We start from the raw sequence: 18,339 nt of genomic DNA, 5'->3' as shown, positions 1-18,339 counted from the left end.
GGCAGCCTGTGGAAATTCTGTTTTTAGCTCAGCGCTCTAGCAGCATCAGAGGGCCAAACCACACTAACTTCTTTCTGCCAGCTACACATGATATCACAGAAGGGGAACTTTATGAGGTTGTGGTTAAAGAATTGTACAGGTGGTTCCACAACCACAGAAACGCTACTGAATTTAGTCAGAGTGTGAATTGGAAATATCTTGAGTGTAGGCCATAGAGGTGTTTTCCTGTGCTATTCCAATGTAATTACATAATTCTATTACAAAATCTTAGTGATAGATTATAAATAGATTATAAAGTGAGTTACATTTACATTTGATTAACATGTATGAACGAGTTGGGCTCTTGTACTTGTGACCTTTTTTGTTTGTTTTAGTATAAAGAAATGACAAAATGAGGTGAGAAAATACAGGATGTTTTCTGCAAAACAAGACTGTATACACAACAATAGCTTCCCATCACATTGCAATTATAATAAAACATCTCTTTTACTTACAAACACAAATGTGGTATTGATTGAAATCTTAGAATTCCCACTTTAAACAGAATAGGTATTCTTGTTTTAGTCAGCAACAAACAAAATTGTATTAAAATCAAATTACAAGGTTTTTTTTTTTATTTCTGGTGATGACTGCGCTTCTAAAGGTTAAAGTGAGAAAGCTGATAAAATGCAGTACCATCCAAAAGTCAGAGACCACTCTTCATAATCCATTAGCATAAGGGGACAGTCAAAGAAAAATGAGTGAAAAAAGCAAGAGTTTTCAAATCTAGAGTTCAGATAATTATTAAAAGATACATAGAAAATGGGACTCGTAACAACCGTGCAAGACCTGGACTTTCACCATCAGATAAACAGTACTTAAATATTTCATCACTGAGAGACAATTAAGCTCCACTTCTGCTTCCGATCTGAAAAAATCCACCAGTGTTTCTGTCCATCCTTCCCTCTGAGAAGATAACTCTGTGCTATGAAAGGATGTGTAGCTGTCAAAAAGTCAAATAGAAAATAGACAAAAAATGAGAAAATTTGCAAATCAAAGAAGTGACTGGTGTTCTCAAAACAATGGATGGTCCACCACAGAGTCCAGATCCTCAACATCACTAAATGTTTTTGAGATAACTGGAATAATCAACTACAAAGCCTGAACTGTGGAGGTGTGGAAAAATATCCCTGCAGATTTCTTTGAAAAACTGAAAGCAGGGCCCGATCCTATTTCACCCCTCACCCCTACTGCTTAGCCCTTAGCCCTCCATTTTGCACGTTCATGCCTAGGGGTAGGGTGTCCCGATTTTAGCTGAGATAGAGAGGTAGGGCGAAGTGTTAGGGCTACATGGCCCTCCAGATGTTTTTTCAGAGACACACTCCAAACAGAGTGTTATGAGAAAAAAACGGCAACATGGCTGCGCAAACGACCAAAGAAACCCACAAATGTATTTTATCCATTTAAAAATTACGATAACCATGGTATTGTCTTAATGTCGTTTCAATGTATTATGGTCCTTTTCTTCATAACAAGCATAAAAAGTGCTAATAGTAAGCTAGTGTCTCGGTAGCTAGCTAGCTAAATTCCCCTTTCCACCTTAAATAGACTAGCAGTATTGATGCCTAAAGCCAGAATGTAACTGTTGCTCCATTTAAGGTGGAGCGGGAAAATTCAAATGAGAAGCTGGCAAACAGCTGACTTCAGCTTCGTATCACCAAAGAATTAGGGGTGGGCGATAATAAATAATTGTCGCTTCCCCCCTCTTTGAGAGCATATGATGCCCTAAAGTTAACTAAAGAACAGCAGTGAGGCTGCTGAACTGTACCGCTCCTCAGCCATCACTGCAGACTAGCAGGGTCGCCTACAGATGACCACTAGTAGACTTTAAATGAAGTAATGTTCTTTTTTATTTAGGGTTGTCCCATTTCATAGGGGAAGATTTCAACCACTAACTCTTGTAACTCAGTTACTCAAAAACAAGACGTAGGGGTAAAAATAAGAAATGGGACTGGGTCCAAGTAAAGAATACAAGCTGTAATAAATGCAAAGAGTGGGCACACTAATGAATAACTTAATGGCTATTTCGACTGGAAATTAAATAAATGAAAGGGTGGTCTCTGACTTTTACATCATACTGTACGTATTAGAAGGCAGGCACTTACCCTGGTGTATCCCTGCTGACCCGAATCTTCTGAATAGGATAGCTGCTAATGAAGTCCTGAGAGTGGGGTTTCCCAAAAGCTGACCTCCATTTCCAGGCAATTGTGTAAATGACAGCTGGAAGTACTTTACATAAGTGATTGTACAACAGGACTGCTGAGACTCTTTAACTGAAGAAAGTGTTTCTCAGTACGACATTCTTCATACTGAACGTATTCTGTCTTTTGCATACATTTTTTTGACTTTCGATTATTCTTTATTGTCGTAGTCCTGATGATTGTTAACGAAATAACAAAGGCAAGATAGAATTATAGAATTACAAATAGAATTACAAGTATATAAATAGAATTATTTCTGAGTCATATCTCAATGGAGAAAGTGGAAACAGTGTAGTCAGAAGTGTGGATTCTAAACCTTCAGCTGATTCCACTTTCATGTTTATAGGTAAAAGAGATGTTTGTAAGTAGAAGAGATGTTTTATTTGATTTGAATTTAGTGAAATATAAAAGAGAGTCTTGTATTGCAGGAAGAAGCCATCATTTACATTTTTGCCATATTTGTTATTTCATTACAAGTTCAATCTTCTCTTACATATTTAGCCTTGTACAGCATGCTGCTGAGACCTTGTTCAGGTGGACACTGGCCAGCTTTCTGTCCAGATGTTGGGGTCAGGGTCATGGGAGTTCATGTGTGTATGGACCACTTTTTTCCCGAGTCTTGTGTGGCTCAGGAAAGATTGACTCACACATGCATGAGCAAGGCTAGCACCCTGGATAAGGAGCTTTTGCATAATTGTCTTGTGAAACTTAGGTTTATGGTTTAATGCAGCTCTGGATTACAGAGACAAAAAGTGACTCATAGTCACGTCTAGACAAAGTAACGTTTTCTAATGAGAGATAATGAAAGATATTCTTCATAGAAATAATCTTGTAATGGGATTGAATGGACCCCTGGCTATTATTTGTTATTATTTGTACTATTATTTGTTATTTTGCTGTGAAATTTTAACACACTTAAATGAAAAAGTGGATTACAAGAAGAAGCTGGATTGTAATATTTGATGGGACTACATTTGCATGCCAAACAAACAAAAGACAAACATCCAGTGGTGTAAATGCACTCAGAACAAACATGAAACACCTGAGAGTAATAACAAGAGGGTGGGACTATAGACTAGAGACAGGTAAGGGGCATGATAAAGGGGTGGAGAGGGGTGGAGAAAGGGTGGAGCAGGAAAACAAAAACAGAAGCACATGGCAGAGTCACAAGAGAGAATGTAAATAAGGAGAGAAAAGAGACAACAACAAGGGCAGGCGGAGCTGTGTTGCAATGTGTTTATTTGTGTAGTTGTTCTTGTGGGTGTAGTAGAGTGTTTGAGTAGATTGAGCATGATGCCTAGATGCTGTTTTTAAGTGAAGTGCTTCAATTAAGCATAACTCATAGGCCAATACTTAAGGTTCAGTATCGGTATCAGTATTGGAAAATACTCAAGATGGTAAAAAATGGTATTGTGCAATCTTTAAATCAAAGGGAATACATCTAATTTATGTTATTGCTTTATACATACACCTTGATTGTGTTATTAAGCAGGTTGTTCTGACTGTTAGACGTCACTGTAACAGTTACGGTATGGAAACTGTTGATGTTTTCTGTTTAATCACAGTGACCACAACCACTTCTCTCTCAGTGGTTGCTGAGATAATGTCTTTTGTTTCATTGGAACTGTTAGAATTCCAGTGTAACCATACCCAAGATACCAAGAGAGACCAAGGCTTAGAATATAGGGCATATTTAAAAACTTGATGGACCTCCTCCACATGTTCAGGTATTTGAAGCATTCTGTCTTTGGGAGTTTGACCGGGTATTGCTGATTTTCCAGGCAGAATGCCAGTGGCATACAAGGAAAGCAGTGAACTTTTCTTTTCCTCTCTGACTAGGCTTGTGTATGGGAACCATGTGTCCTTTTGAGTAGATAATAAATAGAAACACTCAGGTCTGGCATGTCCACCCTGCACCCTTGAGTAAAAGACATTTTGTAACATAAAGCTTTGTTTTTGTCTCTTCATCTCAAGTGCCCATCTGATTTAATCTGATGGATTAAATCTGTTTTGGATGGCCCCGCCAGATTTAAAAGATTTAGATCAGTATCAAGTGTTGGCAGGAAGACTCACTGAGACAGCTGACTAAATGGCTAAACATGCTCCTGAATGTCAGTGACTGATGTTTAATGGAGGTGACTAAAGTGGCTTTGTGAGGTCTGCAGAGTCTGTGCTTTAAACATAGGTAAGCAGCCAGAGACAGATCTGAAATCCACAGTATGAACCATCTAAAGGCAGTCAAGTTGTAAGTTAGCCATCTGGAGCTATGCATTATTGAAAGTTACATATGCCAGCACAAGCTGGCAAAGTGACTTTTGGCCAGTTTGTGTGATCTCATGCTTATAAACAATGAAGATTCTGAGTGATGGCTTTATGAGTACGAAACATGACAAAATGCATGAGTGATGTTACTCCAGCATAAGGAAATTAATGGTTTGGAGAAATCCATTAGCAATGTTGCTCACTCCAACATAAAGCAGCCTCTCTACCTGGAGGAATCCTTTAGTCATGTCACTCCAGCAAAAGACAACAAATGGTTTCGAGAAAACCATTAGTAATGTTTCTTTAACATAAAACAGTGAATAGTTTTGAGAAAACTATTAATGAAGTTACTCCAACATAAGTCAGTGAGTGCGTTTACATACACTTAATAATCCAACAACTGCAGAAAATCAGATTTGATCAGTAATCCGATCAACACGTTTACATGCACTTGAGTAATCAGATAATGGGGAAACTCCAGGTCTGCATGAGTCAGGCAGTAATCTGATTTCTACTTAGCAACCAGCCAATAAACTCAGAAGAAGATGTGACGTAAATGTAACGTAAGACTCAAACATCGTGATGTGGCTTTTTTTAAAACTTCGCACCACTTTACCTGAAAATATGAACATATATCATCTAGAAGATGAAGAATATTTAACTCCGTCCTTTTGTGTTTGGTTTCAGCACCGCTCCAAAAGTGTTTTGCTGCCCTCTTGCGACATCCGCCATCTGTTCTTGTGCATGTGCAGACTGAGAAATCCGATAGAAATCGGAGTTTACATGCACTGAGAAATCTGATTACTGAGCTAAAATCCAGCTCTCTTTATCGGATTTCTTAATCAGATTTCTAGACTGGAGTAATCGGATAACTGCAGAAATAATTTTTTTCGGATTATTGAGTGCATGTATACGCACTCAATGACTGCTTTGGAGAAATCTTTTAGTTGTGTTTCTCCAGCATAAAGCTGCCTCTTTACCTAGAAAAATACTTCACTGATGTCACTCCAGCATATGGCAACAAATGGTTTGAAGTAGAGTTATTCCAACATAAGGCAACCTTTTTTACCTGGAGAAATCCATTGGTGATGTTACTCCAACATAAAGTAATGAACGGTTTGGAGAAAACCGTTAACATTATTCCAGCTTAAACCAACAAATAAACCAACAAGTAGTTTGGAGAAAACCTTTAGTGATTTTACTCCAACATAAGACAACAGATGGTTTGGAGAAACCATTAATAAAGTCACTCCAGCTTTAGACAACAGATGGATTGGAGACAACCATTAGTGATGTTGCTCCAACATAAGGCAACCTCTTAACTTAACTAAAAAACAATATTATTAAGGCTACAAATGTTTTTGGAGAGAACCGTGAGTGGTGTTGCTCCAGTATAAAGCTGTAACTACTGATTTATCAGCAGGTATGGTGCAAGGCTTACATTATGACAAACAGAATTCAGTCACTGGCTGAGCAGCTGGAACATTCTTCTTTACAGGGGAGTATTGAACCATCTTATCTACGTGCTACTGTTTACAAAGGAAACTCAAGGGAAATGTGCTTGTGTTAAGCCACTGTGACTTTGACCTTTGTGCCATTGTTATTCCTGTGTTCTCTAACAAAAAAAAGGTAGTTATCATGAAACTGAATTGTTTAAAGTTCCGTAATCCAGAAAGGTAGAACATTCTGATTATGTTATGGAAAATGATATTTGGCGCTGATATACAATGTCTCTGCTGAATACTCCAGGTCTCATTATGTGCTCCTGTACTGTATAGACGCTAGATGTATAATTTAGTGTCTTGGAAAGGAGAGCAAAGGCTTCTGGCATTCCTGAGACATTTTCAGCATTCTCAACTGGAGCAAATTATGGATGGGAAACCTTTATAAGTTAAGCTTTGGAAAAACGTTGCCAACAACCACAGCTAAAAAGCAGTGAGGTGGGCAGAGTCTAAATCCAGACATCAGATATCTACAGTGAGGAAATTCCAGGCTGATTTTTTTCTATTCTTACAACATAAGTAACATTCTTGTGACATTCTGAAAACTCACATAATGTCACATGATGGAGAGATCAAGTGTTCTATGGGTGTAGCATGGCTGTATTAACCCTTTGAAGTTGAGTTATTACTTTAATTTTGCTATAATATTCAAATGTAGTTCTACAAATATGTAAAACAATGAGTTGCACAGTGAAATAAATTTATCTTCAATTTTAAAAATATGGCAAAATGTGAAGGATGGGGGTTTTCCCATCTGTATGCACAACTACAGTCTTAAGCAAACGTTTGAAAACATTACGTTTTGTTGATTTTCTAAGTGAAAATAAGTGAACATCCTTTTCAGAGAAAGACCTTAAATATGGCACATTATATGTGGCATTGACATGCATCTTAATGCACAATTTTAATTTTTCTTGCTAAGTTGGAAAAAAATAAAATACAAAATATGCCATAACTTTTGCACAGTCCACATTTCGCCCAGTATGTTAAATTCGGCAAATAAACAGTAATTGCGCATTACAATGTTCAGCAGTGTGTTCTCTGTAGAGGATGTGCTAACTGAGAAAAAAATTGATCAGCAAAACATGTAACTTGGCCAGGGGTGCTCACACTTTTGTATACAACTGTGTAAATTTTCATCAAATCAGTTCATACTAAAATATTTATTCTTCTACTTACAAACACAAATTGGGCATCAACTGAAAGTTTGTAATGCAAACTTTTGACAGAATTGTTCTGCTTGTTTCAGTGAGCTACGAGCAAGAATGAATTAATATCTAATTACACCATGCTTGTGTTATTGCTGCTGATAGAAGGATAAGCTTTGCATTCTCTGTTAATCCAGAAGTCTGTCTCCATGAATGTGTTGCCCGGTGAGGAGCCGAGCCAAAGCCCCCTGCCCAAAGACTGGAAGAGCTACATGTCACCACAGGGACGGAGATACTATGTCAACACTGTAAGCAATGGTGAGCACATCTGAATATCTTTTCCACAATGCCACTGTACAAACAAGTAAAAGATTAAATAATGAAAAAAATAAGAAGTGCTGAGGTTTCCTTGGAGATCTCTGCACAAGAAAATTCTTTATGCTTCCTCTACATCCTTTTTAATTAACATTAAGATTATTATATCTTGTTTTTTGTTGGTTTGTCATGTTATTTTAATGCTATTTTTATCTTGGTTTTAGTCATTTTTTATTTATTTGACTTTTTATTCTTGTTTTTGGCTTTTCATTCTTTTTTTTTAGTTAGCTACTAGTGCATTAGTTAGCTTTTAATCATTTGAATGCTTTATCTTTTCTGTGTTTCTTATTAATCACTTTTAAAGACATAGGAGACCTAAATCTGTGTTGTTTTTCTAAGTGGTCTGATGGACACACAATACATGCACAATGTATGTCCTATGAATAACATTCTTATGTCCGATAAATGGCCAGTGTATTTCCCCAAAATTCTCCTTTTTTGATGTGTACTGTGGGTGTTTCTAAACTTTGGTACTGCTTATGTAAGCAGTCCCCTCATCAATCACAAGGCTGATGTAACTTGTCCTGCCCATACAGCTTTAACAAGACTGTGTACAGTTTCTAACAAACTAAGCAAATGGTAACATAGGCCTAATTGAGCTATAAAGCTAGCTCATCTGTCTGTCTGTTGTCCGCTTGTTTGTTCATCCTTCCATCTGTCCGTTTGTCCGTTTGTTTGTTCATCCTTTCATCTGTCCGTTCGCTCATTCGTTCAACCGGTACCTTTTCCTAGAGGGGCATCCAGCAGTAAAGTAAAGAGGAACCTTACATCATTGTCCTTACATTAACTTACATTAAAAGTAAAGCACATTTTTGTCTTCTCCAGTAAAGTAATTATTTTGGAGATACATGTTTTTCTTTGGACAGCAAGAATATGTTGATCCTGTTTAACTCCTTTCTTACTGCCTGCACTGTTCTTCTTCTACATCAGTGGCAAAGCAGGCTGAGATTGTTTGATTAAGAAATATCAATTATGTGTGCTGATCAGAACATTAGGACCAGAACATTGTTGTTATCAAGGAAGCGAATGTTAGAAAGACATATGGAAGGAAAAGCCGGTCTCTTGGGGTAACAACAGCTTTTAGCCTTGTTTTTTGGCTTTTTGCATAACAGTCTATTAACACTGCCTACAGTGCACCTCTGTGGGTCAGCTGCATCACAGTGCAGCGTGGTCTTGTGGCCTGTTGCTTCAACCTAGCTGAGAAATACACAGAAAAATGCTGCTACAGAAGGTGTAAAATATCTTTAATATTTACTGAACTCCAGCGGAGTTCCGCGATGAAGTGAAAGTGTATGGGATACAAAAATGCGACTTATGACTTAGGAAGTTCGGATGTGATAAATAGTAAATAGTTAGCACTGTTTTGCCAAGCCAGAGAAGCTGCTGCATGCTTATTTTGTACAATACAAATATTTTACATTAAGTTTAGTTGTTAAATATGTTTACTAATTATATATAGAATGTACAGTAGGTATATATATTTATAGATAGTAAATATACAAAAATAGCTGAATAAGTAGTCTTAAGCGCCTGAAATTGTTATTTCTTAGAAATGCCATTCATTCAAGCCTTTTTCAGCTTTACCAAACTTAAATATTTAAAAAGAGGAATTGTATAAAAATCAGGACTAGTTAGGTTAGATAAACTTAGTATTGGAACTCTATATTGGCCGGATCAGGTAGCGGAAGTTTCACTGCATCCCTAATTTTTAAGGCACGTCCCTTCTGTGTTCCAACATGGTTTTTTAGGGTTAGGCAGAATGCAGAACACATAGTTAACAATAGGCCTGCTCCTATTGCCAGTGCCCATCATGTAGTGCAGAATGAGCGAGTTTGGCTGGTACAGCATGGCCTCAGTGGATCAGAGGCTTGCTGCAGATATCTCCTGCTCTCCTCGCATTGTCTCTAAACAATTAGCGTTGTGTCTAGCCAAAGCTCCTTCTCAGTGTGCTGTGCTATGTACTCTTTCTCTGTCCACCCACAAGACGTCCATCTGTGCATTCTCTAGATGACTGAATGAGGACCTGAGCTGGAAAAATAAAAGTACTGAGGCTATAATTTCATTTATGCTTTTCTATTTTCTAGTTTCTACTGTATTCTGTAAAACTGTAGAAACAGTTTTGAGTCATTCTCTTAAAAATCAAAGCAAGATTTGGAGATACCTCGAAGGCAGTTTATTTAGAAATGACATAATGGATGTTAATGGAAGTTTTTTGGCTTATGAGCAAGTCATAAACTCTTGTAGCCTGTGTTGGGTAAAAATATAGCATTAAGAGTTTGGTAACTATGAGACATTCGAATACACAAGTCAATGGGACAAATGAACCTATGCAGCTACCATAAATAGTTGCCATAATAACAGCTCATGAGGATTTATGGACTGGTTGTTATGACTCAGGACTCCTAGTAATGAACGCCTCCCACAGCAGTAGCACTCAGCTTATGAAAGTTAAAGACTTTTTGGTTCCTATTACTTTGACCTGGCTTTGGTTTCAGTGGTCCTGACAGCTAAAAACAGCCATACTCCACCTTCACATCTGCCAGTAATAGAGGCAGCTGTTCCTTTTAAAGATAATTCCATGGAGCTTGGAGGAGCTGTTAATGTGAAAACAAGAAAACATATGAATGCTCCGACCAGTCACTTACTCTAATCCTTCACAGTGACTCATGCATGGAATGCACCCACTGTAAATTGTCTAGTCTGTTTAGTCTAAGGTGTTCCATAAGCACCTTAAGTGATGACTGTTAAAGGGATTTTGATTGGGGTTAGATTCCCAATTAAGACACATTCAGAACACCCTGAAGCTGGCCTTTGCAGGGTGATCTGCACCAAACAGTTCTTGTTCTTTTTCTGAAGAACTTGTTCTTTGGGAGTTTTGTGATATCAAAAGGCTTCTTGACAGTTGTGCGAAGATGTCTCTGATTATGGTGTTGTGTTGTTTGATTGCCATGGTGACATGATGATCCTGGTGTGTATGTGTGTAGTGGTGGTAGTGGGGGGGAAGGGGGGGTTGTGTGGTTTCCTTCCTGTTCTGTGTTGCAACCTTGTGGTTTAGAGGCTCTCTGCCATGCTGGTCTGCTGGTTCTACCTACCATACCTTAAACAAATGTCTGTAGGACAAGCTTCATGTTGCCCACAGAGAGAGAAACTCCAGTGGAAAACAAACTCTGGTGTAATCTGGCATCAATAAAATTGAAAGGATTACAGGATGCTTTGGAGTGATGCTGTAGAAGAACCACTTTGGGTTCCTTAAATAGCTTCATAATACCTTGGGTCCCATATTTTTTGAAATGTTGATTTAGTTTGCAAACTAGGATTGTAAATGATTAACCAATCAACAGTTAACCAACAAATAAACAATTGTTTGACCAATGCTATCGGAAAAAAAGGTAATTTAATTTAATTTCATTTTCAATAAACAACATGTGATTTGATCAGGCTGGTTTATTACTCAAGTTGAGGAACATTTTTGAATTGTACACATGAGGGTACAACAGTTGTTCCTCTTGATAGACCTAGTAAAAAATGAAATGGAGACCTAAAGTAGGGGTGTTCAGGACCACTTTTCAAGAGGACGATAGCAAAACTATAGCAGTGTATCACATTGAAAGCAAACATCTGCAAGTGGTAAGCCAGACAATGATTTCACTCTTGTTCTCTGACACAAAGTGTGAAGTACAGCAATGTGAGCAAATCAGTCAGAGAAGGTCGTAGTGGACGGCGATGGCTTACATAAGAATATAGATCATTGTATATTCAGGAATTGGTGAAACTTTTCAGTTTTTGGTCATATACTCATGAACGTATTGTAATTGTCAGGTTCTTACAGGTATATTTAATACTGTTTCAGGCCATTGCTTCATGCCTATGCACAGCCCCACCTATCAGTATTCTGCTTCATGGAGCATACAAGGAACATTTTTCAGTATCTCAGTGCATTAATACAGAATTCATTTGATAACTGTGTGTATAGCAAGTATTTTGCAATGGCTTCAAAAAGGTTTCAGAGTCGTTTTGTAGCTGATATTTTAATAGGTTGCATCCTTGAATTTAGGCTTGCCAGTTAATGATTAATCATGGTGGTCAGTTATTGGTAAAAAAGGCAAAATTTGGATCCCTTATGTAAATGTATTTTAAAAGTTTCAAAACATTCCATTCACATCTTTGTCTGTATGGTCAGTATATCACTGCTGTCAGAACAAAACCTTGTATCTCCATTTTTTTGTTTTTCAATGTTTGTCATAATTTGAAAATGCCTGTTGCTCTTTACATTGTGTGCGAATTTTATGACGAATGGACCAAAAGAAAGAACCCAAAATCATTTGGAAAAAAGTCTGATTACACTGACTTATTTAAAAAGTAAGCATGTTTTTTCCTTCTTCTATAAAGTTATCATTTTGGAGATCTGAGGATCTTAGCGATATGTAAACTAAACCTCTCAAACAGCAGTTTTGAATTAATTGCTTTTGTGAAAACCAACACATTTATGTATATCCACCTGTCTGACCTACAGCAGATTAGCCCAGCCTATTCACTCTGAAGTTATAAGGAGTCTTTCAGCTTGTATGAGGTATAATACAAGGTGGCCAATCAGAACAGAGGTCATTTCTATATGTTGAATTTGGAAAGCCACAGTAACCAACACACTGTTCAATTTTAAAATATAAAGAGGTTGGAAAAATGGTCATATTAAAATCAACCATGGTTGTTTGAGGTCCATAAAACAGCACAAAAGCCTCATGGTAATGAAAGGATATGGCCCCTTTAAAAACTCATTTGAAACCGCTGGCTTGAAAGTTTATTTAGGGAACCAAAAGACGTGTGAGTGAGAGAAAAAAAAAAATTAACAGGAAGGTGAGGATGTTCATCAGAATGTGCCTAAACAAAGCAAGTCAACAGCCCACAGTACATTTATCCATTAAAGAAATCTCCCTGGCAGAGACAGGTTGATGAAACATGGTGAAGAAATGTGTCTTCTAGGGCACTCCAGTATGTAGGCAGTCCTTTTCATCCTTTAAACATCAGAAACTGTCACAGCAAGTGACAGCACACAGCAGAACAGAGAGCTTATAGGCAAAAGACTTCAGTTCACTGTAAGCACAGACAACTAAATTACATAGGTCCATGAAGAGTACAGAGACACTCTGATGTTATTAAACAGACGTAATAAATGTAATTTTTTGGAAATGTTAGGTGGTGAAATTGCTTGCAATGAAAAAAAATAAAGTTTGTAATGGTTTGACTTTGCGCAAATTGTCATGCAGGAACAGCAGGCGCCGCAGCGGATGCCATTACAGATGGTGATAAATAAAAGATGGACTTCATGAGACATAACTAGGCCAATATTCATTACTTACAGGGCGGCAGTCCTCATATTCATTACAGATCAGAAGCACATGATATCCTTGATGTGTTTTCACAGAAAAATCAATCTCTAGTAAACACAAAATGGGACAATAGCGAGGATGTGAAAACTCGGCCCTGCCGTCCTTTTGCTGACGTTGGTCTGAATGCGATAATTAGACTAATATGTTCGCTCAGGTGCTTGTTGCTTGGTAACCATCTGTTCCAGTTCAGAGTTGCAGCTTCATAAAAGATCCACAGGCTTTTTTTTTTATTTTACTCTTTCATTACGTATCCAAAGACACTGACGGATTCTGTATGGGCTTTCATCTTTCACATTGATATGCCTGGCCTTTCTGAGGATGAATACTCACAGTATGTAAAGTGGCCCATCGATATTCACGTCAGATGTAGGAGAGTGACAGGAGGGATGAGGAGGGACCGGTTCTGCATTAGAAAATAGAATAAACCTAATCAGAACTGCATCAGTGACATACTAATTACACTTACATAGCATTATTGACATTTATGAGAAGAAAACATATCTACCCTGCTTAGCAGACTGAGCGCAATTATGTCATCGTCACCAGTTTAGTGGATTTCTTTTATAGTATTGATTGCCTCATTAGAAACTAACTCAAAGAACCGGAGAGGAAGAGTCTGGTAATGAATGGCCTTTGATGGCACTGTAGATCACTGCTGAAAGGATCCTGATCGCTTGCTGCCAAATCTCTTCTCCATGAATGTCACTGGAGCTGAACTGATGGTTCGGGCTGTGCTTCCTCCACTGGTAAGCACTGAGAGACATCTGAGCCAAAGGTTTGCACAAAAAATAATACAGGCTTGTGTCACAGTGGCTACGGTTTGGGTCTCTATAGAAATATGACACATAGTCGCATGGAATAAAGTGAAAACGATCCCTGTGGATAATGTTATCAGTGCTGTTTTAGTCCTGCTATTCATTTATTCCGGCTTTATAACTCCCATATCGTGTTTTGGAGAAATATGATTCACTCTTAGAGAGCCAGCTTCTTGGCCAGACACTGGGAGATTTCATCTGATGGCTAGCTCTTAGTGCAGGGCTGACCCGAAGGGCCCAACAGATACACTAAATGGCCAAAGGTGTGTGGACAGTCCTTCTAATTATTGAGGTTGGGTATTTCTGCTACACCCATTGCTAACAGGTGGATAAAATCAAGCACATAGCCTTGCAATCTCCATAGACAAATACTCACAGTATAACGGGTCATACTAAAGAGCTCAGTGACTTTAAATGTGAGATTTTCATAAGATGACACTTGTAAAGAATGAACAGGCCCTTAATATGAGGATAGCAAAACAAAAAAAAGAACAGGTGAAAAATAAGAAAAAGAAGAGCTAATGATCCGAACCCCACAAAACTGTAAGGATTCTGGGAAGCTCCACCCCCTAGTTTTAATGATGTGAGTGAAATGGGACAACTGTGAATTGATAATGATCATATTAGACAATCCACAGTTGACAGCTGTCAGTCTAAGAGGTGGGCGATATAGCAAAAATATAACATCAGGATACTTGAAGACAGTGTTCATTACTTGGTTGGAACAAGTGTAAATAGGTATATGTTGGAATTTGCTGGAATAACGCTCTCCAGAACCAGGGATGGATTAGTGCATGCAGCACAACTCCCTCAGTTGAGTTGTGCAATCTACTTTTATGAGTGTATATATCAGCCATGGTGCTTTCACTGCATCTTATCATTCCAAGCCTATAACTGAGCACTGCTTAGATGATGTAATTCACTGGTAATGGTTTGACGTGGCCTTCTGTTGCAGAGACTACATGGGAGAGACCATCCAGTGTCCCTGGGACCCCCAAAACATCACTGCGACACAAGAACTCTTTACCTGCGGGTAAGCCTGCTTTTCTAACCAAATGCTTCTTTTCATATTTTAGACTTTAGTTCCCAAATGGCTTAAATCCCCACAGTGACTAGTTGGACATTCATTTTAATTCCTGCATTAAAAGAAGTTGCATCATGAAGGCGTATGGCTGCAGCTTATTGAAATTCATACAGATAACTGCATAACTTGCCCGAAAAGTGTTCATTGCTAAGAAACACAGTTTTCCCACCAGACACAATACGGTTAAGAGAAGTAGGCCTGAATGATACTGGGGAAAATTCACATTGCAGTATCTTAGGTGATAAAAATTTGACAAAAACAAAAAGGAATGAAAAATTTATCCAGACAAACTGTTCCCAAGTGGAGCAATGGAAAGGAAAAGTAATGAGAAGGAATTATGGTAGTAGTTCATTATGCCTTTTATTCCAGTATTCATGATAGAGGCAAAATACCAGATTGCAGCATTATCAGAGTGTGCCTTACACACCAATATGTGTAGATAATGTGACAAACAAGCAGTGCAACCTATGCTAACATTATCCTATTTAGCTGAGTGCCTTAGTCATGAACATTTCAGTCACATTTCAAATGAAAATGAAAACGCAGCAGACCCTCGATCACCTCCCACTGTCCCGTCTGTTGAATATGTAGTAGTCCACTTTGTTTTTGAGGCAGGAATGGCTAGTCTTTTGGGGTTAGCCTAAGCCTAGCATGCACACCAGAATGACTGCTGTGTTTCTATTTCCTCTCATGCTTCCCGAGAGGCTGGCTGACTCTGATGACACTGTGGCTGAGGTCCTGTGCACAAAATAAGCTGTGGACCAAATGTGAATGACTAATATTTTCCAGCACTGTCTGGTGGTTGGAGGCACGGGTGAATGGGGATCGCATGCATGAGACAAATAACATACTGAAGTTGGCTGCTCCATTTAAGGTGGAATACAAAGAAACAACTTCAGCCTTGTGGACATTTAGACGTGAAACATTTAGCACCGGTTTTGCCGGATTTGTAGGGCTAGTGTTTAGCCAGTGATATTCTACAAAAATATGTTTTGATTTAAACAGCTGCAGTGTTTTTTTAATATATATATATATATATATATATATATAATATATATATATATAAATGGAAACTATCAGAAACTTTAATTATATACTGATATACATTTTTGGCATAGGCCATTACTATTTTGCACATGAAAATCGCATAATTTACATAGGGTTTTCTAATTTTCATCACCAGCAGTGCAACAGTGGCTGCGTCTTTCAACCAATGAGTGTATATACTGATGAGTGATAAAGGAAAAACCTGTATGAGAAGAGACACAGAACAAGAGTGAATGCTTCCAGACAGGTGAACTGCATTATACAACTAAGCTATTAACATCCTGCCACACTCTATGACATGTATAAAAATTTAGATCAGGCCCATTTAACCTCAATTTTGAATCATGATGGCATGAGGTAAAGATCTAAGTGACTTTGAAAGAAGTTCATTATTGGGGCACAGATGGCAGGAGCTTCAGTCACAAAGACTGCTCAACTAGCTAGTATTTCAATAGGAACAGTGACTAAAGAAACATCTGCATTGTGATTTCAGATCTATGGGAAAGACTTAAGTAAACAGACATGGAAATTGTGGTTGAACATGCACATTCAGTGTCCATGATGCTCATGCGTTGGTGTGATATAAGAAGAAACAGAAGAGCAACTGTTCTTTAGGTGCTGAGTATGTCAGTGCAGGACATGATTAGATGGTGTCAGTAAGAACAGTCCATCCACAACTACACAGAGAGATATTATCGTAGGGTTGCAGTGCAACTCCTCGTTACAAAGATCACTGCAAATTTAGATGTATTCTCTACAAATGGGTGAGTGCATGTGCAGCATACACAGAGAGGGAATGGAACCCGTCTGAATGCTTGACCCTTACAGTCAAGAGGTCCAGTGGCTCTATCTGTTACTCAGATTAAACTCAGATTAAAACACATTAAAGAATGTGACATGGTTAAGGATGGGCCTGCATTATTTTTGACCAAAATTATATATGTTTGTTTGATGTGATTCATTGAAACCTCTAAGGAACATCTGAGATTGGTCAGAATGCTCACGCAGAAGCATTCAGTGGTTGGTTAAAGACATGCTTGCGTATTGCACACATGGAGTGATATGTAGCCCTAGACTGGTTATTTGAAGGGAATGAAAAGCATTCAGTTGGAGCATGCTGCACACTGGAGTCTCTCTATCTTTGCTGCAGGGTGCTGTGTATTCCACAGAGGCCCTCTGATTACAGATTTCCTGTGTTTTAATTTTATCTGTGGTTCGGAACACTGGAGCCACTTGTGCGGTGCGTGTGAATCCCTCACAGTCAAGATTACCAAGACATCAACAACCTGAACAACAACAGCAATGAAGTCTTGACTTCTGCAGTGTGATCTGCTGGATATGAAACAAAGCCTTTTTAAAATGAGTGCTGAACATCGTTTAAAGAATTTTGAAATTCTAATTTTGATTTTTTTTTTTTCATGCTTAGATCATTTCCTGGCAAATCGGACATTATATAGAAGTTATTCATTTTTCAGGAGATATTTCTGAGGAGATTAGATATAAGATTATACACTTGTATGAGGAAGGGGAAAGTGAAAGAAAAATAAGTCAAAACAAACAGGAGTTACCAAAACTGGAGTTCAACCAATGATTAAAAGCTATAGAGAAAATGTGACTCCCAACAACCATGTAAGACCTGGTAGACCACCAAAACTGTCACCATCAGATAAAGCTCTGCGCTTTAAGGTTAAATTTTCCCTCTTAAAATGTGTTGAATAATGTGGGGTAGAAAGAAAATAGCAGTTCTTGCAGTTTGAAAATTGCACTTGTTCAAATTGCAATTCTAATATTAAAACAATTAATTGCTTAGCACCATTTAAGAGATAAAATCAAAGGAAAATCAAGCTCCTGCTTCAGATCTGAAAAATCCACAGGTGTTTCTGTTCAGAGTGAGTTCTTATTAGATGTGTTTGAGATTACTTGGTGAGAAGAACAGAGTGTAACCAGCTTGCAAGACTGAACTTTAGAGTTGTGGAAAAATATCTCTGCAGATCTCTGTAAGCAAGTCTTCCGAAAAGAATGCTGTGATAAAGGCAAAGAGTGTGCACACTAAATACTGAAAAAAATGATGCTATAATTTGGTATTGATTTTTGGTATTGATTTTCTGTTAAATATATGTTGTCTGCTGTTTTCCTTGATGCTGGTAAATGAATAACTTGTACCTAATGGCCGTTTTGACTCGAACGGTGTTCTGACTTTTGTGCAATTTCTACATAATGTCATATGATAATAGTCTGTTTACTGGTCTGAATGTGGTATATTGTAAAACCTCTTTCCACCCTTACATAACATTCAGCCACCCCCTCATATACACGCTCATCCACGCCCAGAAGCTAATTGTGTTCGCATTATTGTTCTCACATTTGAGCTTGTGAGGTGATGACCTGAAGGCCAGTTTTTAGACTTCCAACAGATGCCATAAATGCTTCTTTAACCATCAAAAGGAACATCAGGTAAAACAAAATAAAAAAAAGAAAA

General features: G+C 38.0%; 1 protein-coding gene across 2 annotated transcripts in view; it reads left to right on the top strand.

Annotated features, from left to right (window-relative positions):
- LOC118809529 (growth arrest-specific protein 7-like) overlaps positions 1-18,339 on the top strand; it is a 63,143-nt gene that overhangs the window by 5,491 nt on the left and 39,313 nt on the right. Inside the window, exons 2-3 of one of the 2 annotated variants that reach the window (XM_036572940.1) lie at positions 7,350-7,470; positions 14,685-14,762. In XM_036572940.1, coding sequence (XP_036428833.1) covers positions 7,350-7,470; positions 14,685-14,762 — 199 coding nt within the window. The remainder of the gene's footprint in view (positions 1-7,349; positions 7,471-14,684; positions 14,763-18,339) is intronic. The other variant, XM_036572941.1, reaches the window with a different exon arrangement.

This window comes from Colossoma macropomum, unplaced genomic scaffold (genome assembly GCF_904425465.1).
Source record: "Colossoma macropomum unplaced genomic scaffold, Colossoma_macropomum, whole genome shotgun sequence".
NCBI lineage: Eukaryota > Metazoa > Chordata > Actinopteri > Characiformes > Serrasalmidae > Colossoma > Colossoma macropomum.
Note: the sequence above shows the minus strand (reverse complement) of the source record. Positions and strands in the feature narration are given on the sequence as shown.